Source organism: Pygocentrus nattereri, chromosome 21 (genome assembly GCF_015220715.1).
Source record: "Pygocentrus nattereri isolate fPygNat1 chromosome 21, fPygNat1.pri, whole genome shotgun sequence".
Lineage (NCBI taxonomy): Eukaryota > Metazoa > Chordata > Actinopteri > Characiformes > Serrasalmidae > Pygocentrus > Pygocentrus nattereri.
In genome coordinates this window covers 25,101,143-25,128,382 of record NC_051231.1, presented here as the reverse complement: position 1 = coordinate 25,128,382, position 27,240 = coordinate 25,101,143, and the positions used below count along the sequence as shown (strand labels likewise).

The 27,240-nt window shown below is 40.3% G+C and overlaps 1 protein-coding gene across 1 annotated transcript; it reads left to right on the top strand.

Annotated features, from left to right (window-relative positions):
* Positions 1-4,168: 4,168 nt before the first annotated feature.
* Positions 4,169-23,677, top strand: LOC108435091 (bone morphogenetic protein 7-like). The gene is made up of 7 exons (XM_017710657.2): positions 4,169-4,593; positions 15,400-15,586; positions 20,350-20,498; positions 21,102-21,317; positions 21,824-21,900; positions 22,053-22,163; positions 22,470-23,677. The coding sequence occupies exons 1-7, from the start codon at positions 4,272-4,274 to the stop codon at positions 22,617-22,619; spliced, it is 1,212 nt and encodes a 403-aa protein (XP_017566146.1). The 5' UTR covers positions 4,169-4,271; the 3' UTR covers positions 22,620-23,677.
* Positions 23,678-27,240: the final 3,563 nt, after the last annotated feature.

Sequence of the window (27,240 nt, the reverse complement as noted above, 5' to 3'; positions counted from 1 at the left end):
GGGTGTCATCTGCATAACAGTGGAAATTTATGCCGTGTTTACTGATAATGGTGCCTAGTGGTAGCATATATATTGTGAATAATATAGGTCCTAAAACAGAGCCTTGTGGGAACACCATACATTACTTTTGCACGAACAGATGATTCACCCTTTACATTAACAAACTGATATCGATCAGTGAGGTAGGACCTGAACCAGGAAAGAGCTGTTCCTGTTACCCCTACAAGGTTTTCTAGTCTATCTAGTAGGATAGCGTGGTCTATTGTGTCGAATGCTGCACTAAGGTCAAGGAGGACTAACAACAACACATTTCCTTGGTCCGTGAATAATAGAAGATCATTTATAATTTTTACTAATGCTGTTTCTGTACTATGATGTGGCCTAAAATCAGACTGAAATTTTTCGTGTAGATTATTCCTATGCAAATAAGGGCTTAATTGTTTTGCTACCACTTTTTCCAGGATCTTAGATATGAAGGGGAGATTTGAGATGGGTCTATAATTTGATAGTTCACAGGGATCGAGGTTAGCTTTCTTAATCAGCGGTCTAATTACTGCAAGTTTAAAAGTTTTTGGGATATATCCGAGGCTAAGAGAGGAGTTTATTATTGACAGAATAGGGGTTCTTTGTATAGTGAAAGGGATTTTCAGATTGATGGAGAATGTGCTGAAGGTTGTTCTATATAGACCCTTTTTGAAAATGGCTCTATATAGCACCAAATATGGTTCTTCTATTGTTACGATGTTAAGCTTGTAACATGGCATAACCCTTTTTGGTGCTATATAGAAGCACTTTCTATAAAGTTCTGTGTATATCCACAACTGGAGGACCATTCACCATGCAAAGAACCATTTAAGGATGAAATGGTTCTATACAGAACCTTTACTAAAGCACCCTTGAAGAACCATCTTTTAGGGGCACCATCTCAAGTAACCTCATTTTGTAATCATGGCCTTAAAGCAAAAATCAAGGAAGAAAATGGTTTGTTGGTTTGACCACTAGGTGGCAGTGTAGGCCAAGAAGAAAAAGTTTGGCACTTCCACTTTTCTTAAATTTATATACATTATATGTGTTATAATGTTGTGGTTATTCTGTACGGAAGCAAAGTGTGTTGAGTTGTTTTAAAGCCTCTAGATTATGATTTACTGGCTTGAATTAAACATAGTCAACATTTTTGCATTTTTGACCACCCAAAACTCACATTTTTCTGACACGCTGCCTACAATATCAAATACATTCTAAAATGTTAATGCATCTTCCAAGAGTCATTCTTTTGTAAATTCAAGATATTCCTTGTTAAAACGAGACACACACACACACACACACACACACACACACACACACACACACACACACACACACACATCATCCCTGCTCCCTATAGAGCAATTAGCACCTATTTGTGTGAACATTAACACCTGTTTTGATCTCCCTCTGGTGTATTAAGGTGACGTGACCACAGTCAGGGTGGGCCCCAGCTCTTTGTTTCAGCTCAGAATGTCCTGGTGTGAATGATGGATTATCCCCCATTAGCCTTTGATAAAACAGACGATGATCCCTTAAACCCCACCCCCCACCCCCCCATACACACACCAACACACCTTCGTCTCTCCAATGCAAAGCCACTCAAACATGAGCAATTGCAAATGGCTGGCTATTCCATTTCAACTTAACACAAGGGCCCAGACCAGACCAGACTAAATATTCAGAAAACATGAGAAAAATAGGATTTGATGAAGAACTCCAAGATTAGAACATGTGATTGCATAATCTAAGACTATAGATTCGCATGTATTGGCTTGGATTAAACACCCTGAACATTATAAGGTCTCAGTATATGGGTATCTTCTTCAAACCTGTTAGAAAAGCATGTGAGGAAGCACCCTGCTCCTCATGAAGTTGCATGAGAGAGCTACAAGCGTGAGTAAAGTTGCATTAAGGGGTGGGGGGGTGCTCTGAAGAATCTAAAATAGAACAGTTGGGACCTTTTTAATACTGTATGTTTACACAGGCCTTTAATTCTACTTCTTAATGTTACAGATGGTGAATATGTATCTTTTTACTTCAGTCCAACTATCCAGTTTATTGGAAAACCCCGACCTTGTACATTCATTCTCTGGCCACTTTATTAGAAAATATGCCCTTTATTCCACATATCCAGCCAAGCGCAGCTCTATGGTCAGCAATTGTCTAGGCCTAGAAGATGGTTAGCACATATTGTGGATGAACTATTCTATAGAACAGCTACTCATTAGAAGGGGTTTCTAATAATGTGGCTACTGAGCATCCTTTTTAATGAGCATACGAGTTTAGAGATTTGCTAAGATATGTGGATTTCTGTACACTACCAGATGAAAGTATGAGCTGCACTCCTTCAAATACAGGCTCTCAGATGGTTCTTTGCTTGAATGTATGGTTTTAGGATTGTTTTTTTTATGTTCGTTAGGCAATCACAAGCAGCGCCTCTATAGTTTTTTGTTCTAAGGAACCCTTTTTGACATCTTTATACTGAAGATTGTGGCTTGTGGTGGTTTAGATGTTTTTGATGTGTTAAAGAGTTGGTGGGGGAAACCCATTTTACTTCACTAATCTACTCAAGTGATTAGATTAGTCATGCATCAGGAGGTAGATTCACTCAGCTGACATAAAGCCGGTCAATCAGTTTTCACTTCCTCTGAAGGACTGGCCGTTCTTCTGATCAAGGTTTGAGATGTTTACAAAGGTGCTAAATCTTCCTGCTTATTCTTGTAACAAAGCAGGTGGCATCATGTCCTAAAGAGGAAAACGGCTGTGAGAAAGCGAGCTCTGCAATGCAAGACATTGAACTGTAGCCCTAAAGGCCCAATGTCTGGGAGGGGCTAATTGAGGTGGATGCAGAGAGATGATGGTGAGATCACCGTGTGTATGAGCTAACCAGGGTGTGGGACGATTTTGACCTTTGGGCCCAGTATGAACCAGGCAGGCTCTGCCAGGCTGGCGTCTCCAGGCTACCGTCGCTATAGCAGTGGGAACGTGTGGAGAGTGGCGGGGGGGGCATGGGTACAGCAGGTGGGAAGCAGCAAGCCGAACGCTGGAGCTGTCACCCGTGATCTTTGCAGTGTCCTTGTAATGGTAAAGAAGACAATCGGGGACTTGTCATCACTTGTCTGACGTTTAGGTTAATCATTCGGGGGTTAATCCCGGTCAGCGCTGCATTAAAGTGAGGATAACCAAGTTCATCTCAGTTTTCGCTGGTTCACTGGGAGTATCCACTCAGGTGAATAAAGGTCAAGCAAAATACAATTAAGGCCCCAACTGGGGTTAAATTCTACATAAACTAGTTGGGTGGAAAAACCTCAACCCCGATGTGGTCAGTCTGAAAGGGGATGAATAATTTTGGCTTATTGTACATGAAAGTAAGGGAGACACTTCATTATAATGGTGGTGCATAACTTATATAAACTGTCCACAAACTATAGTGAAAATTAATTTACTGAGATCGTCCATACTGGTATGAAGGTTAGGATTAGGATTAGGTTTAAGGTTGGGAATAGGATTAGGTTTAGGTTAGTATTAGAGTGAGTTCAACTGAAGTGGAGTTCCACTGATTTTTTTCCAAATTTCTGCAAAATTAAGATGTAAACAAAATCATTTAGAACGGTTTAGTGCAAAATGTTTTGCCCTAGATAAGCAGCAGCTTCAGAGTCAGATTTGATCACAGGGGTGGTGATCTATCTATCTATCTATCTATCTATCTATCTATCTATCTGTCTATCTGTCTGTCTGTCTGTCTGTCTGTCTGTCTATCTATCTATCTATCTATCTATCTATCTATCTATCTATCTATCTATCTATCTATCCAGTTTACCATCTGTTCATCCATCTGTTCATCCAACTATCTACCAATTCAACCATCCGTTTGTCCAATATTCCTCCATCCATCCATTCCTCCATCCGTCCAACAACTATTCATCCTACCATTCATCCATCCATCCATCCATCCATCCATCCATCCATCCATGTATATCTATCTATGCCCCCCTAACCCCCCACCCCTTCACCTTCAGCTTTTACCCCACCCATTCCTAGTCTATAAGCTCCCGGATGTGCGCGTGCGCCTCCTCCCAGTTCCGCGCGCTACTTAAACTCCAGCGCGAGCTCCAGTGCTGTTGTGAGCGCGAGTGGACGACCCTGCTTGTTGTAACTGTTAGTGCGCGCGCTCATCTGCATCATCAACACGGAGTAACCGACTATTTCTAAGCCTCCTCCTCCTCCTCCTCTTCCTCAGCAGTATGCTCTCTGCGCTCTTGCTGTTTCTCGCCTGGAGCTGCGGCGTGCTGGCGGTGGTGGCGCGCGCGCCGGACAGCCCTTTTCCCGCAGCTGCTGCGGAGCGGCGCGCGGTGCAGAGGGAGATCCTCGCGCTGCTCGGACTGCCGCACCGGCCCCGGCCGCCTTCTCCTCTCAAGCGCACCGCCGCGCCGCTCTACATGCTGGACCTATACCGCGCTGTGCTCTCGGACGGACCGGAACCGCGCGTGCCTCTCCCGCCTACAGAGCACGAGGAGGAGCGGCTGCTGAGCGACGCGGACATGGTGATGAGCTTCGCCAACCTGGGTGAGTAACACTGACCACCAGCGCTTACACCGATCAGCCATAACATTAAAGCCACCTCCATGTTTCTACCCTCACTGTCCATTTGATCAGCTCCGCTGACCATGTAGATGGACTTTTCTGCAATTACAGACTGTAGTCCATCTATTTCTCGGCACACTTTGTAAGCCCATCTTTCACCCTGGACCACCACAGGGCAGGTATTATTTGGGTGGTGGATCATTCTCAGCACGTGATGGTGGTGTGTTAGTGTGTGCTGTGCTGGTCTGAGTGGATCAGACACAGCACTGCTGCAGTTTTTTAAACACCTCAGTGTCACTGCTGGACTGAGAAGAGTCCACCAACCAGAATATCCAGCCAGCAGTGTCCTGTGGTCAGTGTCTTGATGAAGGACTAGAAGATGACCATCACGAACTGTGCAGCAGCAGATGAGCTGCTGTCTTTGACTTTACATCTTCCAAGGTGGACCAACAGGGCAGGTGTGTCTAATAGAGTGGACAGTGAGTGGACGCAGTTTAGCTTTTTGTCATGAAGGCTTTCCGTAAGAGGGGGCTCAAGCTCATGTGCCTGACCTCAACATATCAGGTGCAGTTTATGTTTTGCAACGTTAGTGCAGCTTTTCTTTAGTTTCATTTTGGCTTTTCTGACAATCATGTAAGCAGCAAAAACGCAGGCATTTTCATTCCTAGATCCTTTGTAAGATAAACATAACATAACAAATAATAATATAACAAACTTTTCAAAAGAATAACAGCTGTCGTATAATGAAAAACAATTTCTTGAAAGTGGTCTATAATTTGTTTTGGAACATTTATTCTCCAAGGCTGAGTGTGATTCCTCTACTCCAAGACCACGTTACAGTCAAACCTTTGAGGAGCACATGCAGAGTGCTTTGCATTACAGCTTAGTTTTTCTTTCATCAAACTCTCATGCCTTCTTAAGGCTTTGATGGATGGATACGAGTAGCCTACAGATACAGAGAATCCATCTTTGGATGTAATGTGTCCACTGCTGGCATGGATTAAAAGCTAACCATTTGCATTAAAAAGCCTCTGCAGACTGAGATGCATCTGCACCTTATGGCTTGAGTTTGAGTTTCATAAGAACATCAGCGACGAGAAGAGGATATTACAACACAGCAATGTCTCCAGCAGCCATCTGATTAGATGATATCTCTGTTTGGATTCCTACAGGCATTTCGATATGTCAGTATAGTGGGAGAGTTTTGCCAGGCTGATCACGCGCCTGTGTGATCTCTTTTAGGGCCTTTTGGAAGGCACTAAAAGTAAGGCTATCTTTTTTTGGGTTGCTCTGTTTTTTCTCAAAATGAACTTCTTGCCATGCGTATAGATAAAATGTTAGGAAACCATCTGCATATCCGATTTCCAGCAAGCTCCTTCAAAGCAGTATGGAGGGTTTGAGTAGGCTTTGTTTCGCATGACTAGGATTTGAGGAGGTATTTTCTGATGTTTCATTTCATTTCACAATGTTCACCAGGAGATAGAGGGTCAGATACTCTACTGTTTGCGGAAAGAGAGACAGCAAGAGAAATCCTGTTGGATAAATAATGACAAAAATTGTCGGTATTAATAGTAGAAGTAGTGGTAATAGACAAAAATAGTTGTAGTAATAATAATACCAACAGTTTAACAGCAGTATGTAATAATACCATCAGCAATAATAATAATAATAATATAATAGTCATAATACTGGTGTTTGGAGTAAAAATATTAAAAAGAATAGTATAAATGTTGTAGGCAACAGTAGAAGTAACAGCAATAGTAATAAAAGTACTAAACTATACTAAAAGTAATAATAAGAGTAGAAGATATTTTGTTAACAGTAGTAGTATTAGTAAGAGTAGTAATAGTACTAGTCGAAATATTAGCAATAGTAATAGCATACAGCAGTAGACATAACTGTATAGTAGTAGTAAAAGCACTATTAGTAGCTGTGGTACTGAAATAATAGCACTACTAAAAGTAATAGTGCACATGATAGTAATACGAGTAGTACTGGAATTTATATTAAAAGGAACAATAATACTAGGAGGTGTACTAAGGGTAGCAGTGCCAATACTAGAAGTAATAGCAGTAGTTATAACAGTAGCAGTGGACATTCTATATGTAGTGGTATGGGTTTTAGTAAATTAGTGTTAGGAATGGTCAAAGTAGCAGCTGTAGTAGTAGCCATAGCAGTGGCAATAATATGAGCAGAAATAGTAGTAATAGTAACTAGTAATATGGTCAAGACCCAGCATTGGCTCAAAGGTTTAACCACAGAAGCAGTATTGAAAACAGTAGTAGTAAGAATATTATTAGTGGCAGTTGTAATGTTGTAATAGTACAGATTATAGCAGTATTGGGAGCAATAGTAAAGTAATGGTAATGTTAAGAATAGAAACGGACAGTAAGAATACTAATGGTAGAATGTAGCAACAGTGAGATATAACCGTAGACAGATATAGATATAATTGTAGTAGTAGCAGTAGTGTTGGAAGTAGTAGACAAGTATTAGAAGCACTTGGAGTAGTAGTAGTGATAGTAGCAGTAGTGGCGGTAATAGTAGAAGACTTAAATGCAGTAGTAGCAATATTAGAGACAATAGTAGTAATAGTAGTAGTAAAAGTACTATTAGCAGTAGCAGTGGGACTGTTATAACAGTAATTTTAGAAGTAGCAGTACAAACAATTGTAGTAACAGTAGTAGTATAGAAGGAGTAGCACTCATAACAGTGTTAGACCAGTAGTAGTAGGCTATTATGATTAATATCAGTGTTCATCCTCTATTACTGGTATGCACATATAAAGCAGTACCGGTAAAAACTAATTTTATGTATCACTTGTAGTGCTGGTAATAATAGCAGTAGTGTAAGTAATAGTAGAACTCTTGTAGTGGTAATGGTGGTAGCGTGGTAGTGGTGGTGGTAACAGTAATAGTATATGACTCAAAGGTTTATATGTGCATAAAGATGCATGTGTGGGTGAAAGTCCATGTTTATGCATGCCTTGTCAGTGTATTTGTGCGTGTCCAGAGAGCTGCAAGCAGGACGGGGACTTCCTCGGCCATTATTGCATTTATTAAACCCAAATCCTGTCTTTGTTTCCCTTGGAAATGGTACCGCAGGCTGCGTTGCACTGTGCTGAAAGAGCAGTCCTGTGCCGGATGGGGATCTGCTTCCAGCCTCAGTCCTTCTCTCCCTCACTTTCACCCACTGTTATTATTCAATGGGAACACACTGAAGGGCCAACAGGGCCTTCTAACCCCTCAGTCTCCTTCCATGGTACACAGTGGCCCCTGAACACTCAGCATTGTTAGCGGAGCCAGCCGTTGATTTGTAATCCCCTCTTGGGTATTCAGTAAAAACGTTTTTACGGGCGAGAGAGGGATATGATGTGAGCTTATGAGGAATCTGCAGGGGGAGAAGTCTGTAAAATGGGCCCGGCCCTCGTTCAGGATTGTTTTTTCCCCCGTTTCTGTCTTGCTGTTGATTGACAGGATAATTTCCTCCTCTTGTTGAGTTGTGTGTTGGGGCTGGCAGGCAGGTCGGTGAAAATCCAGGACCACACTGAATGACTGAATTAAGGTATTCCACTCTCATACCCCTGCAATGAATCACAGCTTTCAAAGAAAGAGAATAAAGAGTGTGAAGAATGGGTCTGCACTTCTCTTTTTGTAGCATAAGATCATCAGAAAAACATTTTCTCAAGATAAATTAAATCGTGCAGTAGAAAAAAGAAGACGGAGCCACTAAATAGTCTTTCCTCTTACCGCAAATGTAGTCAGTCAGCACAGGCAAGTTTGCTGTCTGAAGTTTAGCTTTGCACTGGAGCTACAAGGCTAATTGGGGCAGTCATGGGCTGGAGGTTAGGGAACCAGCCTTGTAACCGGAAAGTCGCCGGTTCGATCCAGAGCCCCAGAGCCGACAGCACATGACTGAGGTGTCCTTGAGCAAGACACCTAACCCCCAACTGCTCCCCGGGCGCCGTGGATTGGGCTGCCCACCGCTCCGGGCAAGTGTGCTCACTGCCCCCTACTGTGTGTGCTCACTAGAGTGTATGTGGTGTTTCTCTTCACGCATGGGTTAAATGCGGAGGTGAAATTTCCCTGTTGTGGGACTAATAAGGATCACTTAATCATTAATGTAGCTAACAAGCTAACAGGTAATAGAGGATTATACTGTATTAGCAATTAGCATTGTGCAGCTTTCATGCCTAAATTTTCAAACTACATCATATTAAGTAATCTAAAACCGATGAGCTTTTTCTGACAGTTTATAACAAACTTATCTACAAAAATAGCAAAAGTGCAGACAAATTCAGGCTTCAAGATGGCTGCTGCTAATGTTTTTGTCTATGTGGTATACTTCTATCCATTTTATTGCAGCATGTGATGCCATGTAAACCACATAAAATCTATTTGTGACTTTACTACTGGACAAGTTTGTGTTTTAGACATGCAGTTTGCTAATTTGCACATTGAAGTTTCCATTACTTGTGGGCTACATTAGCCTTGTGGCTCCAGTGCAAAGCTGAGGAAGCAAACTTCAGATACCAAACACATCTTGGCTGATCAACTATACATGCAGGACGCCTTTAGACACTCAGTGGCGATAGCCATCCTGTATGTTTTTAAAAGAGACTTTCAGCATTATTGAAGTCATTAAAAAAGAGCATGTTTTCTTTCTGCTTTGAAATTATTTGTATATCTCAGGCAATTGATTAGTCACTATAAGTGATAGCTCCCCAAAGCTATTGCAGTGAAAAGAAGAAAAATACAGTTCAGGCTGAAATTACTTCACGGTCATGACATAAACTCAGAGAGCCATCCAGGAGGCCAGCTGCAACCTGATGGTGAAGCTGCTGCTTGGAATCATTCAGCTTTCATTTTTTCCCCCAGCTTGTGTTTTACCTGGGAACCTGCCATGGACTGATACAGATGTGTCTGAGAGGTTTTGCTCTCTGCAGAAGGAACCAGCTGTTCTGTCTGCGATCTTTTCCTTCCTACCTCAGTGCACTGTGGCCTCTTCCTTTTTGATAGACGTTAGCGGTCTGTTACCCAAGCCAAGTCCAACGACAAAATAACACATTTTCTGACACATTTTCTGGTTTGGGCCAGTTTTTCACGTGCAACATAGGGCTAAAGAGTTTGTTTTCTGTCTGTAAGGTAACAAAGCCTAGCTAACAGTTGATGAAAAGGACGAAAAGAAAGCTGCTTGAAATCCCAAGTGAGTTAGGGACGTCTTCACTCTGGAAACATTATTCACCTGGTTGTTACATCAGATAATGCAAAAGCACATCAGTCACGTACAGTGCAGAGCTTGTGACAACATTTTGAGCGATGATAGCAGTGATACATTGGCCAGCTATTCTGCAGAAACTGAAGGGGGTTCAGGGCAGATTCGGGTTTCAATTCCATGCTTGTGCAGATATCTAATAGACTTTGCTTATGTGTCTACATGTCAGACATTGTATCATTATCATTGAAAAATTTTCATTTTGTTTTTAAGAAACAAAAAACATTCATTGCATTTTGGCTTTTTTTGTCATTTTTTGGCATCAAAACAAATAGAAAAATATCAAAAGACTCAATCCTGTCTACAGCATGTAAACCAGATGTGAATGTGCTTGACAGAAGTACTAACAATAATAATTATATGTATAAGAGTAAGTGGACAATCAAGTTAAAGATGGACTGCCATAGTATAAAATGTTCCTTCAAAAATGGCTCCAAAAATGTATTCTGATCTACATCTAAGTCATAATAAATGCATGAAAACAGTCTCATTCAACATGCAATATTACAGTATGACTGAAAAGAGCAGCAGTGTGACAGAATAAGCAGTCAGTAAAAAGTACCTATTATGATGGTTAAATCCCAGAATTTGTTTGTTGAACGTTGTGATTCCCACCAGCTGAGCTTATCTCATTGGAGTGGCCTGCAGTGCAAGCAAACAGGCTCCAAATCCACCTGTTTATGTTGATAAGCTGACTAGGGGAAAGCAAGCAGATCAGCTGATTATTCCCTAAATGATTTTCTCTGAAAGCTCATTTATCCTCTTCTGAAGTGTAGTCTCTAGTTGCCAGTTCTAAACAAGAACATTCTGGGCCAGTTTTGGGATTTTAACCGCAGGAAGTGCAGTTAAGCTTCAAGCTATAAAGTTGGGTGGTTAAGAGCTTGAATAATTGTATCTAGGAAAAAACTGGATAAGAACCACATGGTCCTGCGGCTAAAGGCTACTTTGTGGATTTCCATTTTACTCATTCAGCTGATCTATCTGTGCCCTTCCTACAGATGTGTTCATTCATAGCAACTGTTGCGAGGTTGGACAAGCCTTACAAAACACTGGCAGAAAGCCCATTTAGCCTAGTTTAGAATTCCTACATAACGTTGAGTTTCCAGCTGAAAATGCTGTGCTAACAAGCTGGACTATGTCGTTTTGCTAATCGAAACCAGGCAGATTGGAAACAGCAATGACAAATTTGCCACGATGCTAATAGCATAATTACACGTCTCGCGCTGTCATAACAGTGTGAGCTTTCATTTTCAGATTAATGTTATTTCAACTTAACTCTAAATTTCCACACAATTCTAAGATAAGATTCCTCATTACGTAGAACGGGATTTGTGCCAAAATGTGGTCGGAGTACAGATACAGGCACAATCGATCCACCTATTAAATAAAGCTACGTTTGCAAGCTACGTTTGTATTACATTGCGTACAAGTCGAATGGAGGTCTTTCGACCTGCTTTTCTGACCAGAGTAGATTCTGTCCATGGGCACGATTCTTATCGTAACAAACGCTGGAACCAATTTAGACTCCAGCTGCAGAGAGTGCTAAAAAAAACCCATTGTTATAATTATACGAGACGATATCAATTAGAAATGTTTGCCTTGCGCTGTATCTTGGCATATGTGGCTTGGAGCTAAAAGCAAAGTGTTGAAATGCATGCGCAGGGAGCAGTTTGCATATCTGAGCGCTGATCTTTTGCAGCTAATGGTCTTCAACGTAAACACACGAAACCCTTACAAGCAATTATTGCCTCCATAAAATGCTCCTGCTTTTCTTTCCAGTGTTTAATTGCGGTCAAACAAATGACTAGCTGCCTGTAGTATGCGCTCTGCTTTGAGTTTACTCACTCCTTCTCTCTCTCTCTCTCTCTCCTGCTCTTACTCGCTCACTCGTCGCTGGCCGTGTGTGTTCATTATAGCATGCTGATGGAAACAATTGGGGACGCATGCACTGCGGCTGTTCCGTAGGCAATGATGTCATGTATTGAAGCTTGTGGGCAGGATGTGTGTAAAAAGAACAGTAATCATTGCTGTCATCATCAATGACCAATGACTGATCCCTCCCCCACCAAACCTGTAAGAAAACAAAAAGCATATTTTAGAATGATTTATTATGGAGACAGAATTTATATGATAAAAAAAAACTGAATAACAACAACCTTTTTCTTAAACTGGCCTTTGGAGGGACTTGGGCAGTACCTTGACAAGACATCTTTGCGTCTTTTATTATGTGTTATGAGCTGTTTATAAGCCATAGCAATAATACTTTTTGTTTCAAAATGATAGTATTCGATCTGGTATGTTTAGACTGGGTTTTAGGTAATACATTTCCCCCGTCCATTATATTTGACTACTATTACAGCTTCATTACTTTACTCTGTGAGCTTGCTAATTAGCAAAAAGCAACAGCTAGCAAAAAACAGCTAGCAACAGCAAAAATAAAGGCAGTACACCACTGTTCTAAGGCAAAGCTTATAGCTAGATAAAGTATTCACAAAATGACTATTCATTGTGGTTAGATTTCTCCAAAAGCTTTTACAAAGCTTTTGCATAGCTAATTAGCATAATAAAGGCTAGCCTAGCTGAGGGCAAGTGCTCTTTGAAACTTCTCTCTGCTCTCTGAAAACACTTTTTGTTGAATGAAGGTGTGACGTGTTTGTGTGGTAAGACAAAGTTGGCTAAAGCATCTTAAAGCAATACTGAAGTTAGGCCTAAAAATATATAGCTAGCTAGCTCTTCTAACTGTCCTGTTGTCTAACAAATAAAAGGTGCTGTCTAGTGAACTCAATTAGCATTTGTTAAAACTTCTACTGCTAAAATCAACCTGAGAAACAGTTTAGCATAATCACTGTACAGAAATAATTGTAAATGTATCATTAATGTGTTTTTGCCGAATCTGACCCCCTCCTACACCCCACACGCCTTAGGTGTACTGACACCTTTTGCTCAAGAGCAAAGTGCTTTTCTCAAGTCCAAACGGATTTGGGTAGCAGCGTGAAAACAGTGTCCTAGAAACCTCCAGGAATCGCTTAAGCTTCTGCCACAGGCTGGAAACTCTGAGTGGCTTTCAGCAGGGGTGGGGACAACAATTGGAGGGGGGTTGACTTCAACATCTGCCAAGGTTTTGCTCTGAACTCATGGATTTTCCTCGCAAATTCCCTTACTCACATACACACTGGATGCTGTTTTTCCTGTGTTGAGTATTTTGTGCTGGGTTTTATAGGGTGTGTGGATGAACACGCTCATAAATGTCATACTGTTGACCAAATCTGACAAACTTGTTATGTCTTTCTGCAGCTGCACTCAAATGTATAAAAGTTCTGTGGGGCTTGAGAGTGTTGATCCGGGATTGACCTGTGCATTTAATAGTTTAGCCAAGATTCTCGGTTTTTAGATCTGAATCTGATGTCGCTGTGGAACCAAATTGAATCTGATTGGTGGAATGGTTCATGTTTAATGCTAATGCATTACTGAGGGCAGTAAGTTGCTTCTTGCCATGCCTATTTATTTGGTAAATGATCATTAAGCCAACTCCCATTAGAAAGAAAAAGCATCACATCTTAATACTAAAGGTTCCTGTGGTATTTTTCAGCAGTTAAGACTAAAGCAAGGTAAATAAAGTGTAAAGCCTGCTATGTAAAATAAAGTGAGGCAATATTTTGTTAAAATGTAATAAATCACACGACATCAAAATTCTCATATCAAGCACATCACAAATACAATATTTAAGTACTGCTATTGAATGAATCCATTGATGCATATTTTAAGGGGTTAAACAAAAATGAAACTTGATCTAACCCAACAGTGTGACCTTTCAATAAATAAATCTCTGTAATAAATATAATTTGAAATTAGTATCATGAAATATTAAAGTTTTTGGTCAAAAAACATTCAAATGTAAAATGTGTTGAAGTTTGAGTTGAATAAAAATGATGAGAATGATATTCTTGCCATCGTTCTGTAAAGCAACTGAAAACAGTTCCTATAGAGAAATGTGTTTGTGGGCAGAGCTTGGATAGGTCAGTTGTACTGTGGTTTATGTAGCGTGATAACATTATACTGTTGGCTCTGTAGTGATTCCCACTCTTACTATCATCTGGAAATCAGGCTGTTATTCAGATATAGAACAGCTGGGTGATGGGGGTCGGAGGAAATCTTAGATCAATTTTTCTTAATGGAAGGCACTTGAGTTATATGGACCCTGGCCTATGATGCCAGTGGGAATTTAGCTGATCTAGGAACATATATTTTCACGAGTTAGAACAGGAGCAGGCCCAAAAATGGTGTGGAGTGCAGCTGAGGTCACCAGAGGCTTAACAAGGCCTATAAAGTCTATAATGCACCACATATGTCTGTGGACTCCTACTGCTTAGCAACATTTTGGTATGTGTACATTGTATGTGTGTGTGCGTGCATTAATCTGGGTTTTTGTGTGTGTCTTTGTGCGTGTGTGTGTGTGTGTGTGTGTATGTGCATATGTCCATATGCGTGTGTGTATGTGTGTGGGGCACCAATGGTTTCCGGGCCAGGCCTTTTACAGAGCTTTTCTTGTGGTCAGCACATGTGTGTGATTTGGGTCTGTAGCCAGTAGGAGCGCACATATACACACATGCACACACACACTTACACACACGTACACACACAGAGTGCACCCATAATTCGTGTGGAGCAGATTTGCAGGCAGTCAGATCAGGCTCTGGCTTGTGGAAGCAAACATTTCTTTTTTGGACACACTGATGTGGCTGAGCCAATCAAGCATTAGCTCTGTGTTTGATTCCGCAGCCATTCTGACAGTGCGGCTTTTACAAGATGAGTTGTGCTGTGGTGTAAGTGTGTGTGTGTGTGTGTGTGTGTGTGTGTGTGAGTGTTTGAGTCATGACTGTTGTGGCGTGACTCTGTGGATTTAGGCAAATAAGACTTTAAGCACATTTAGACTTAAATACACTCAAACTTTTATTATTGGAATTCTACTGTACTGAGACTCACTCAGTTTCAGTGACCTGGGCCAAAAAGACCAGGCAATATAGAAATAGGTAGGTTTCAAATTGAATTTCAAATGTAGTAATTAAAATGTGTTTAATTAACATTACACAATATTTTGTTACTAAATTACTTAAAAGATTCAATTATAAGGAAAATAGGAAGTGATATATGGGCCATTCTACTGAATTTGTTTAAACTGAAAGAAATTAACAATTAGGTGTTCAGACCTTAGATATTTACAAGGATTATATTATGATCAGTTTAAACCTGATATTAATTAAGATAGTAATAAGCTAAATATTTACAAAATCATCATTTATAGTGTACTTTCTATTGGAAAGTGTCCCAAACTCTAACCCCTAAATTTCAACTTGTGAGAATGATACTTAATTTTTTTTGCATCTTTTTTATTTATTTTAAAGTGAAGTTTTGTTGCAAAGACTTGTTTCCACAGCAGAATAGAATGTCACTTCTGGTCATCTTTGCACCTGTGTGTGTAAACATTGTGTTAATTTGTCTATTTTCCTCGGTTAGTTGTAGATCCTGAGGAGGACCCCAGTGTGTTTCATCAGTACCACCGCTTCGACCTCTCTCGCATTCCAGACGGGGAAACGGTCACTGCTGCAGAGTTCCGTGTTTACAAGGACTTTGTGCACGAGCGATATGAAAACGAGACGTTTCACGTCAGTGTGTATCAGGTGCTGCGGGAACAGGACGGCAGGTAAGCATAAGTCATCCAGCTCACTCTGCAGGATGTGGGCCCGACTGGTCTTTCTGACTGTATTTGCAATGTGACAGAGGCCTTGGTGTTATTTTTTCCAGTTAGAGATGATTGGAGTGTAAATCTCAGAACTCCTAGTGGATGTGATTTTATTTTGTAGGAATTTATTTAGTACATCATGAAATCTCAAATTTCACAGTGACTGGATTCGATTCTTTTGGTGCTATTTGGAATTCTTTAGAAAATTAAACTTACTAACTCAGAAATGGAATAAATGAATGGTAGTATCTGACCTCTGCACAGGACTGTATTTTATTAACTATTATTATAATACACTTTAACTGATGACAGCATCCTTAAATCAGTGCAGGTGATGCGTTAGTGCAGCCCTGTGTGTCAGTGTGTAAAGTCTGCCTCCAGCTGTGCCGTGTTAGAGTTTATTGGAGTTTAATATGAAAGCCTTACAGAAAGCCGTCGGGTGAATTGTATGAGATGAAACATATGCTACCGCCCACTCAGTCTGGTTCTGAATGTGGGAGGGATGTACACACACACACACACACACACACACACTCACACACACACTGGCTGTCCTGCCCGGTGGTAGGTGTCCAGTGCCAGTTCTCCCACTGAATTCCTGCTGCTGATTTACAGCGTGGCTGTTAGCAGACTATGAGTGCAGCGGCCATTACAATGCCATTACTGTCAGCTAGTGAGGCGGAGAGGCTTCAGGAGAAAAAAAGCTCCTCCATCTCCACCATCGTCCACCTCCACCCTCCTCCAGCCTGACATCAATCGCTCCTCTTCACTCCTTCAGCCTGTAGACTCTGTCTTTTCATCTTCAGCCATATCTCTGTCTGATCCTTCTGTTCCTCAGAACAATTCTTTCAGAGGATTTGTGTTCACCAAACACACACTCTCTCTCTCTCTCTCTCTCTCCCTCTATCTCTCTTTTGCTCTTTTGCCCTGTATGGCACTCTTTGTCTTTCTCTTTATGTCTGCTCTTCTCTTTCACTGTCTGTCTGTCTGTCTGTCTTTTTCACACTGTCTGTCTGTCTTGCTTTCACTGTATTTCTCTTTCTCTTTTATCACTGTTTCTCTCTTCTGTCCCTCCCTCTTTATCTTTTTCCCCTTTCTCTCTCCCTCTCTTTTTATTTCTCTTGCTCTTTTTCTCTCTCTCTTTCTATATTCTCTCACTTTCTCTACATTCTCTCTATCTCTCCCTTCTCTGTCTTTCTCCATTTTCTCTCTCTTTCTCTCTTTGTTTCTCATGCTCTGTCATTCTCTTTCTTTCTGTTCTCTCTTCTCTCTTTATTTCTTCAACCTCTCTTTCTCCCTTTTCTCTCTCTCTTTTTCTCTCTCCTCTCTCTGTCTCTTTCCCTGTACCTTTTCTCTTTTTTTCCACTCTCTTTATTTCTCCCTCCTCTCTCTTTCTCTTTCTTTTTTCTCCTCTCTGTCTCTCTTTCCCTCTCTTATCTCTCTCTCTCTATCTCTCTCTCTCTCTGTCTTTCTCTCTCTTTTCTTTGCTCTCTCTATCTTTCAGTGTTGTTTTTTTGGCCTGTCTTTATCATCAGCAACCCGTATAAGTTTAGGGGCACGTAGACCAGTTCGCAGTAACTTGTCATTTTAAATAGGAAACCCTCAGTCTTTAGATCTTGCCATTAAACTGAAGGAATAGCTGACAAAATCCACACATTTTAGCCCCTTGTTGTGATGTCAACACTCAACAGCACTTAAACCGTTCAATAATAATTTGACAAAGAAAAATATCAAATTATTTAGGAAAACCTGCTTTTCATACACTCTCAGATAACAAGGCACCAAACGGTCACTGGCGCAGTAACCCTCTTGTCAATGGGGTGGAACTCTAAAGGTGCCTTTAGTCAGGGATCATAATTATACCATATTGCTCTGCATTTAAGCTGTACTGACTCGACACGCCCCACCTCGTCTCCAGGCTTTTCCTTTTACTGTTCTGTTTTAAACCATTAAGTTATAAAAAATTAAAAATAAGTACCTGGGACCTTACGACTACTGGTGTACCTTTGAGGGAACATTTACATTGTTTGTACCTTGAAAAACAAAAAATGTACCTGCACAGAGCCCTTTCTTCTGACTGTGTAAAGAGATAGACATTGTGATAAATTAAGTCAAGTGTTGAAAAATATACACAAAGTAATAATACATAGCTGATTAATTTATCAAAGTAACAGGAGAAAATAACAGACAGGTACAGGGGCATTGATCTGGATGTGTGATTGAACTGCATTGATTTTGAAATGTCATAATCAATTATAATGTGATAAAGTATGTCCTCAATTTTTTTGGCCAAAATAAAATTTTTCAGATTGTCAGATCTCAGATTTAAAAGAATGGTATTATTTTTGTAGTTTTTTTCTTTAATAATTCAGAATCATACAAATCAAACCAGATTAAATTGCAATGAATCTTTTTTCGAAAGCAATCTTAAACAAATCACTGTGAGGTCAGAAACGTACACCCCTAAAAACTGAACATTGCTCATACAAAATTTCCAAAGAACCTAAGGTATCCTTTTTGACCAGCAGCGAAGCCCCCCCATGCACCCCCCCATTGTGAATCATCCCTGTTACTCCTATTGTGATGCAGACGCATCCCACAGACAGACAGTGAGGCGACGGCAGCAGAACACAACAAACACCCCCAAGGGTCTGTAACCCAAACCGTAAACCCAGCCATTGTTCCTGCGCTATCTTCCCTGGATCAGACAGGAATTTTAATCTGTGATACGTTTACGGAGGGAGAACTGTGACGTGATTTCCAGGGCAAGCTGTTGCCTGTCGACTTTGACTTTTGCGGCACTCTGTCTGCTTTATTCTTGTTGACGACATAAAGGTTGCTCAGTTCACCTACCACACATGAAGGCTAATCAGCGTCATCTCTTGCGTGTGTCATATCTCTGCTTTGTACATCTCCACAAACGAGTCATAAAGAAGTCGCGAATGGTGATGGTGATTTGACTCATTCACTATGTTATTTTGCACTGGCATATGGGTTATGTGTAAAGAACAGTGTGCTTTGTTTCCGCAGTTGTGCTCGTGTGGAATAAAATATTCAAGGTTTTCTAGCATGAAGCTGAAGTATAGCCCACCTTATCATAATCAGTGTAGGAACTGATGGTATAGATGTTTTTTGTGCATGTTATAAATCTAAATATACACCATATACATCATAAAATTAATGTTTTCAATAACATGAACCAATTTGGTTGCAGATAAATGTGTAAAATGATTGTAATACCCTCACCCTGGGTTTCAAATAATTAGTAGGGCATTGAGAAAATTAAGATATTTTGTCACTCCAGAATTGTGGATTATGTCATAGAAGATTCTTCTGACTGAGAAAGCTATATAGCATTGAGAATTAAATTAGAATAAAATGAATCTACACAATTTGTCAGATCTCAAAAACAGTGATAAAATCTCAAGGCAAATATCTTTAACAAAAATAAATGTACTAATATTTAACATAAATAGAAAATTACAGTATATTACCTGTAATTTAATTACTTCTCAGAATATTGAACTTAACATACAAAATACCTTTTAGCAAACAATTTGTAATGTTTAAATCCACAAAACATACATTAATATGGCATGTGATCCCAAACTTTTAAACAATGATAGTATTTATATTTATTTGACACACACACACACACACACACACACACACACACACACACACACACACACACATATATATATATATAATTTGTATGTATGATATGTACTCACCAAGCTCTTTATTAGGTAAAATACCCCCATTTTATCAGCTCCACTTACTATATAGTTACACTTTGTAGTTTGTAGTACTGTAGTCCATTTGTTTCTCTGCATACTTTGTTATCCTGCTTTTACCCTGTTCTTCAGTGGTCAGGACACCCACAGGACCACCACACAGCAAGTACTATTTGGTTGGTGGATCATTCTCAGCACTGCAGTGATAATGATTGTGGTGTGTTAGTGTAAGTTGTGTTTGTGCGAGTGCATCAGACACAGCAGAGCTGCTGGAAATTTTAAACACCCCAGTGTTACTGTTGGACCGAGAACAGTCCTGACCATTGAAGAACAGGGTGAAATAGGGCTAACTGTAACAGGGGTGGAAAGGGGCAGTCTGTAAACTACAAATTGCAAAGTGGAGCTGATAAATAGGAGTGTAGAAATAATCATTCCTACTAAATTCCTACTTCCTGTTCCTAATAAAATGCTCAGTGAGTGTTTTGAACAGTGAATGTTTATATTTCAAATAAAAAGTGTTCCATATGTGAAGAAATGTTTACTTAGTGGTCACTATATTAGAAACACCTTGCTGGTGTACAGTTGGAGACCATAGCTTCTTGATACACAGTCATGCTCCACTAGCTGTGTCAGAAACTGACTACAGAGTCGCCCCTGACTGGATTTTTCTTGGGGGGACCACTTTCAACCAAGCAGATTCTGACAAGCACCACATGTCAGTATCACTGCTGCGCTGAGAATGTTCCCCCTACCAAATAATATTGGACTACAGGTGTCCTGTGGTCAGAAACTGACCAGCAATGAGTGAAGTAAAAGGAGCTGATAAATGGTCCATGGCTTTAGTCTGTAATTTCTAAATCTATGAAGTGTGCCTATAAAGGTAAGTGTTTCTAATAAAGTGTCCTTTGAGTGGAAGTACAAGGTAGGGCTGTCAGCTCAGTGTAAGCATATATTTGTCTTTCACATACTGTTTGTTTTCATTTGCAGAGACTCAGATCTCTTTCTGCTGGACTCCAGGGTTGTGTGGGCAGCTGAAGAAGGATGGCTGGTGTTTGACCTCACTGCCACCAGTAACCACTGGCTACTACATCCGAGTCAAAACTTGGGCCTGCTGCTCACTCTGGAGAGTCAAGATGGTGGGTTAAAACTCCTTGGAATCACCTAAATAGCTTTAAGCAACTTTTCATGTGAGTCATGCTACTCAAAGCTAGTATAGCGCTGCTAAAAGAACATTTTCTCACTCTTAAAGTTACACTAATATCCAAAGTATCAAACTGCCATTTTTACATTTTATTTGTTACAGCTTTATTCATTTCAAAGTATTTGAAGGAAGTTTAAAAAATGAAGAACGTTTAGATGTGTCCAGAATGATGAAAAAAGCTGTAGATGATGCCATAATGAAAGTAGATGAAAGTAGAACAGCAGTTAGAATTAAGCAATAATAAAATTAACATCACAAATGCGCTGTATTTGAAAGTAATATCAAGTAATATCAAATCTCAAGGGTTGTAACTTAACAAGAAATTACTGTAAGTAGACAATTGCAGTATGTTATATATTCATTAACTTCTTGTTCCAAAAAAATATTTAAATAGTGAAATATTTTCACTGCATTTGTTGTTATAACTAAAAGAATAAAAATGATTTAGATGACATTAATCTAAACTCTTGAGTGGTACTGTATGTTTTTGCTACATAATATTAACTGAACTGTTGTGACTCGTGTTTGCCCCCTACAGGTGAGCAAGTGAAACCTAGGGCAGCGGGACTGATAGGCAGCAGAGGGCCTCAGAACAAGCGGCCATTTGTAGTAGCATTCTTTAAAGCTACCGGAGTCCATCTCCGTAGTGTCCGATCCGCCCCTGGACACAAGCAGAGGACCCAGAACCGCTCCAAAACCCCGAAACATGCAGCACCTTCCAGTCAGGAGGCTCTGAAACTCGCAGAGGCAGCAGGTAATCCATCTGATCTTAATCTGATTGTAGAAACGCATTCAAGAGGTTTATGCTGGTCTGGTGCTGATTTAACTTTTCACCCAACGTAGTCATGCTGGTTGACCAGCATACCATCACCCAAAACACAGCATGCTGGTTCTGGTGGTGATCAGTGTAACAGCTTCCATTGATGCTGACCAGAATACCAGCATCTGGAACACAACATATCGTCTCTGTCACGCAAAAAACTCTGTCTCTGTTTGTCTCTTTTTTTCCCGTAATTAAAAAACCTAGTTACCCATTGCATTTTGTGAAACAGAGAAATAGAAATGGTCCAAAACAACTTTGAAAATCTTTAAGAAAGTTAAGAAGGTTGTTGATCAATGCTCTTTTTAGCAGGGATGTACTGCTTTCTCCTCATAACGCAAATTAACAGTGACAACTGTAATTTGGACTGTTCCTTTAAACTGATTTACTGGTTATTCTCCTTCTGAATGCAACTGACACACCTCTCCTCTGCTTAATAGAGAATGTCAGTGTGGACCCAAAACAGGGCTGCAAAAAACATGAGCTCTACGTCAGCTTCAGAGACCTGGGGTGGCAGGTATGATGAAACACATAAATAATCTCTCTCTGAACTCCGGAACAACACATGTTCTCTCTCTGTCTTTCTCTCTCACACACATACACATACCCAAGCTCCTTCATGTCTGTTTCCCTCCTCTAATGTTTCTCCATCTCTCCATGTGTTTGTAGGACTGGATTATAGCTCCAGAAGGCTATGCTGCATATTATTGTGAGGGAGAATGTGCTTTCCCTTTAAACTCCTACATGAATGCCACTAACCATGCCATCGTACAGACACTGGTAAGTGCTGGTGCAGAACAGCACAGCTTTACATAAACATACTGTAGTTTTAGTATAATTTCTCAACTTGTTTCAATGAGAAATTAGCATATCAATATTATGTCAATATATTTATAAATTGCTATTTTTACCACCGGTTTCTGTAATGTCTAAGTGTTAGCTGTGTAATCTGTAATCTGGATATAAGACTAACTTGGTTTACACTGTAAATTGCCAACCATTATTATACCATCGTTGGAGATTTCCTCAATGTGCCTGTAAAGCACACTGAACTTTACAGATCATTAATCCTGATTTTTCCTCCAGGTGCATTTCATAAACCCAGACTCTGTTCCGAAGCCCTGCTGTGCCCCCACTCAGCTCCACGGCATCTCCGTGCTCTACTTCGACGACAGCTCTAATGTCATCCTGAAGAAGTACCGTAACATGGTGGTCAGAGCCTGTGGGTGCCACTGACCACACGGTCAACCAGCCAGAGACTGAGGGAAGGAATGAGGAAGATAAAATAAAGGCCAGTTGTGCCTCCAAGGAGCCATGCAATTAATAGGACTCGTTAACTGGAGCAAATCTGGACCACTGTGCTACCACCACTCGCTCAAAAAACTGTGCCATACAGAGCTGTTGTGGCAACTGTGCACCCCCAGCCAAGTGGACAAGAGTGGAGAGTGGTCTTATTATATGCTGTACAGGCTGGAAACGGCATGTTTCAGTCCAGGGCCACAGACAACTATGAAGAGATGGGTGTTAAGGACACTTGTTTGTGATTTCCCATCCAAGATATATCTGTTAGCTTGCTAACGCCTTTGAACACAGAGCTAAGGAGATAAGACAAATGTATAAATTTCATCTTACCTTAAATGTCATTGACAAGGGAAGGCATGTTTAGTGTCTCAAATTAGCTTCTGAAGTTTTGCACTGGTGCTATAAGGGCTAGTGTAGCTAACAAAACGACACAAGCTTATAGCTAACAGCTTATAGTTAGCATTGTACAAACTGGATGCCTAAATCATCTCATATTTCCCTCAAATTGCATCAAATTGTTGACTAATCTTAATTAGATTTGCTTATGTGTTTTCTGACACTGTGCGACATACTGCTATCTATAAAAATGGACAGATCAAATTCAGGATTCAAGATGGCTGCTAGTTCTGTTTTTAGCTATGTATTTATACTCTTTTCATTTTTATTGATGTATTGTGTCTGACAGTATCAGACACCACATAAAAAGTTGATTTAAGCTTACTTAACAACATTGTTTGAGCCATGGGTTGGGTGAATTAGAAATGCACTGTTGGCTATAAGTGGTTGGCTATTAGCTTCCATTATTGGTTAGCGTTAGCCTCAAAGCTCTAGTGCAAAACTAAAGAAGCAAACTTCAGACACCAAAAATGTCTTGGCTAAATTATTACTTTTGGGGTAAGGGGGAGAAATATTATGTGGATTTATTTTATTTGGCTGAGCTGAGCGGGCATTCCACTGATTTTTCAAAATGTCTCCATAATTCAGTCATGTAAACAGAGTCATTCAGACTGGTTTGATGTGAAATGGTTCATCAGAGAGAAACTTACTTACCGATTTCTTTACAGTAGTGGTGATAGGAACCAGGGGTCATGGTGTCTACAATGCAAATAAGTTTTATTATTCAAAATGACCAGTTAACCTACACATCTTCTGAGTTTTATAATGGATTTTATGGTGATAAATCTAAAAAAAATTTCTTTAAACACCATTTTGCCTTCTAATTCCTTGCAGGTACCTGTTCACCATAAATCTGTAAAACAATATTTTTCAGGCCAAAAGATTAACTGAAAACTTTTTTAAAAGTTTCAGGCATAAGGCAGAGCATTCATAACCTCTCAATAATTCATAATAACTTTGTGTAAGGAGCTTTTAGAGGTGAATGTCTGGTTCCTACCACCAGCACTGTGAACAATTCTGACTTAGTTCCTCTACAACAGAGCATTTCATATCAATCCACTCTGAATTACTTTCTTCATCTTTTTCATTTAATTATACAGAAAGTATGAAAAATCTGTAGAATTCTCCGTAAAAGTCTCAAAAATGTTTCCCTGATTTGTCAGTGTGGACTGCACCTTGGTGGGCTTTGATTTGGTCTTGCCTATGATGGGTCACATGCATCAAACAACACATCTTATTGTTATAATTAATTATCACAGTCAATAAAAAGGCCCTACATGTACTGAATTTGGCATTTAGGAATAAAAAGCCAGATGAGAGTTTGCTGTTCTTTGTACATTGTCACTTCTAACGGTTTTACAAGACTGTGATTTACAACCCAGATGGACATCCGCTCTATTTGTGTGTGAGTGTATGTTTTTCTGACCCTCCTGTGGCCAAAAAAAGCCCATCCCACACACTCCACTGTTCACATGGCCCATTGTTCGGCATGTGTCGGCCAGCAGCAGCAGGACCATCACTTACTCTGGGCTCTCCTCTGATGGGTGTCCAAAGCTGCAGGTGGGGCGAAGAGACCGCAGCATTTGGTTCTCATCTGAGTTCTCTCAATAGGCCACAAGATAAAGTGAACTAAATAGAACTGTCTGGAAAGGAGCAGGTGCAGTTTATTCATCTTTCAGAGGAATTTAACAGCTGGTTTTGGTCATGCAAAAGCAATATTGTACCAGAGAGCTTATGGAGACTTGCAATAAATGAAAGAGATGACCTTCGAGTCCAGATGTTCGGAGGAATATTTGTATAATTCATAATCCTGTTTTTTAAGTTGATCAGCTTTTTGGAACAAACTCATCAATCAGTTAAACTCAAAGAATGATTTATTGCACATATCCAACAAATATTCTTGTCAAAGAAAAGAAAATATATACACATGGATGATTTTATACAGTTATTTCCTGTAATAGAAATCAAAATAGAAAAAATATAATTCGTTTAAACTAGGCAATATACAACCATCTTTTTGAATATTGTAGCTGTCATACAGTACTATGCAATTTACTGTGAAAAGGGCTATCATGTATAACACATAACACCTCAAAATTTCAGTCTCAGAATTTGGTTGCATTTTCTGCTTTTCACAATCCAAATTAATTCAAACACATTCAGTGATGTTGAGGTCTGGACTCTAGGATGGTCAGTCCATTGTTCTGATAGCACCAGCAGCTTCTTTGGATGCATTTACATGCACTCAAAAATCTGATCACAATCGGATTTCTGCAGTTATCTGATTATTCAAATGGTCATGTGATACTCTGATTTCTTAGATCGGAGTGAGGTCTAGAAATCCGATTAAGAAATGTGATAAAAAGAGATGGATTTTAGCTCAGTAATCAGATTTCTTAGTGAATGTGAACTCTTACTCTGATTTCTTTCGGATATCTCAGTCTGCACATGTGTGAAACAGACTTCTAGTGGAAATAAGCATGAACTATTGCCATGAAATGGCAGCAAAACACTTTAGAAGTGACACTGAATCCAACTACATGCTTGACGAAATTAATAATTTAAATACTCTTCATCTTCTAGACGATGTATGTTAATATTTTCAGGAAAAGTGTCGCAATGTTTTTAAAAAAAGTTGCAGCATGAACTTTGAGTTTTACATCATGTCTAATTCAGTTTATTGGCCGGATACAAATCAGAAATCTGATTACTGCCTGGCTCATGTAGACCTGGAGTTTCCCATTGTCTGATTACTCAAGTGCTTAAACATGCTGATTGGATTACTGACAAAAGCACATTTCCTGGATTATTAAGTGCATGTAAATGCCCCATTTTGTTTCCTTTTCTCAGTGAGGTTCTTCTTGACAGCTACACATCCTTTCAGACCCATAGTTGTCTTCTCACAATGGAAGGATGAACAGACACCTGTGGATTTTTTCAGATCTCAAGCAAGAGTGGAGCTTGATTTTCTCCTCTCTCTAAAATGAAAGCATATACTGGTTTTCTGATAGGGAGTTTTGGTGGTCTGCCAGGTCTTACACGGTTATTAGGAGTCCCTTTTTTATATCTTTTAATACATCTTTGACTTTGCCCATATGCCCATAAAAATGACTAACTTGTCTTAATAGCCATTTTGAATGGAAATAAAAAAGCTGACTTTTGCACAGTGCGGCACGGTGGCGTGGTGGGTAGCGCTGTCGCCTCACAGCGAGGAGGGCCTGGGTTCGATTCCCCGGCCGGGCGGCCAGGGTCCTCTCTGTGTGGAGTTTGCATGTTCTCCCCGTGTCTGCGTGGGTTTCCTCCGGGTTCTCCGGTTTCCTCCCACAGTCCAAAGACATGCAGTCAGGCCAATTGGACTTGCTAAATTGCCCCTAGGTGTGAGTGTGTGAGTGACTGTCTGTGTCTGTCTGTCTGCCCTGCGATGGACTGGCGACCTGTCCAGGGTGTATCCTGCCTTTCGCCCGAAGACTGCTGGGATAGGCTCCAGCATCCCCCCGCGACCCTGACGGAGAAACGGCTTAGAAAATGGATGGATGAATGCATGGACTTTTGCACAGTACCATAAGAAAACCTTGTATATCCAAAACAAACATTATAAGAGACAAAAACACTCTTTATTTATTAATGTATTGTGAAAGGTTTACTTAGGAAATTTTCTATTTTGACAAAAAAAAGTTTAGCTGGTGTTTTCAAATAGTGCTAAAAACAAAAGGTTATGGGTTAAGAGGTTTTCTTAAGACAAGGACCATATATAAGAGATTATATGCAGTTCTGTTATAAAATAAGCAACTTTATGATCTCATTTCACATTGTAGTATATTCCTGAGTTCGGGCGCGGAGCGGTGTCTCTTCCGCCGTTTCCCTGCTCTTGCTACCTCTGCTGAATTTTCTGTACCATTCACCTGATCCAGGTGTCCACCATCACCCTCGTCTGTGCCGGGCTGGGTGGGCATGACAGGTGGAGTGCGCACAGGTGTTAGAGCCAGGCAGACGTCTCCCAGGTGCAGCTGGTGGCAGCGGAGGCAGCACATGTGGGCCGTCCGCTCGGGGCTGCATGAAGACCAGCCTCGACCACACACGAAGAATGGGTACTCCTCACACACCTCCAGAGACAACTGAGACACAAACACACTCAGTATGTTAATGCTAACTTAAAAAT

Bases quoted from the DNA above. Each gene is read 5' to 3' on its own strand.
- LOC108435091 (XM_017710657.2), top strand. From the start codon at position 4,272: ATGCTCTCTGCGCTCTTGCTGTTTCTCGCCTGGAGCTGCGGCGTGCTG. The intron at 4,594-15,399 runs GTGAGTAACACT...TTCCTCGGTTAG, and splicing joins GATGAGCTTCGCCAACCTGG to TTGTAGATCCTGAGGAGGAC. The intron at 20,499-21,101 runs GTGGGTTAAAAC...TGCCCCCTACAG, and splicing joins CACTCTGGAGAGTCAAGATG to GTGAGCAAGTGAAACCTAGG.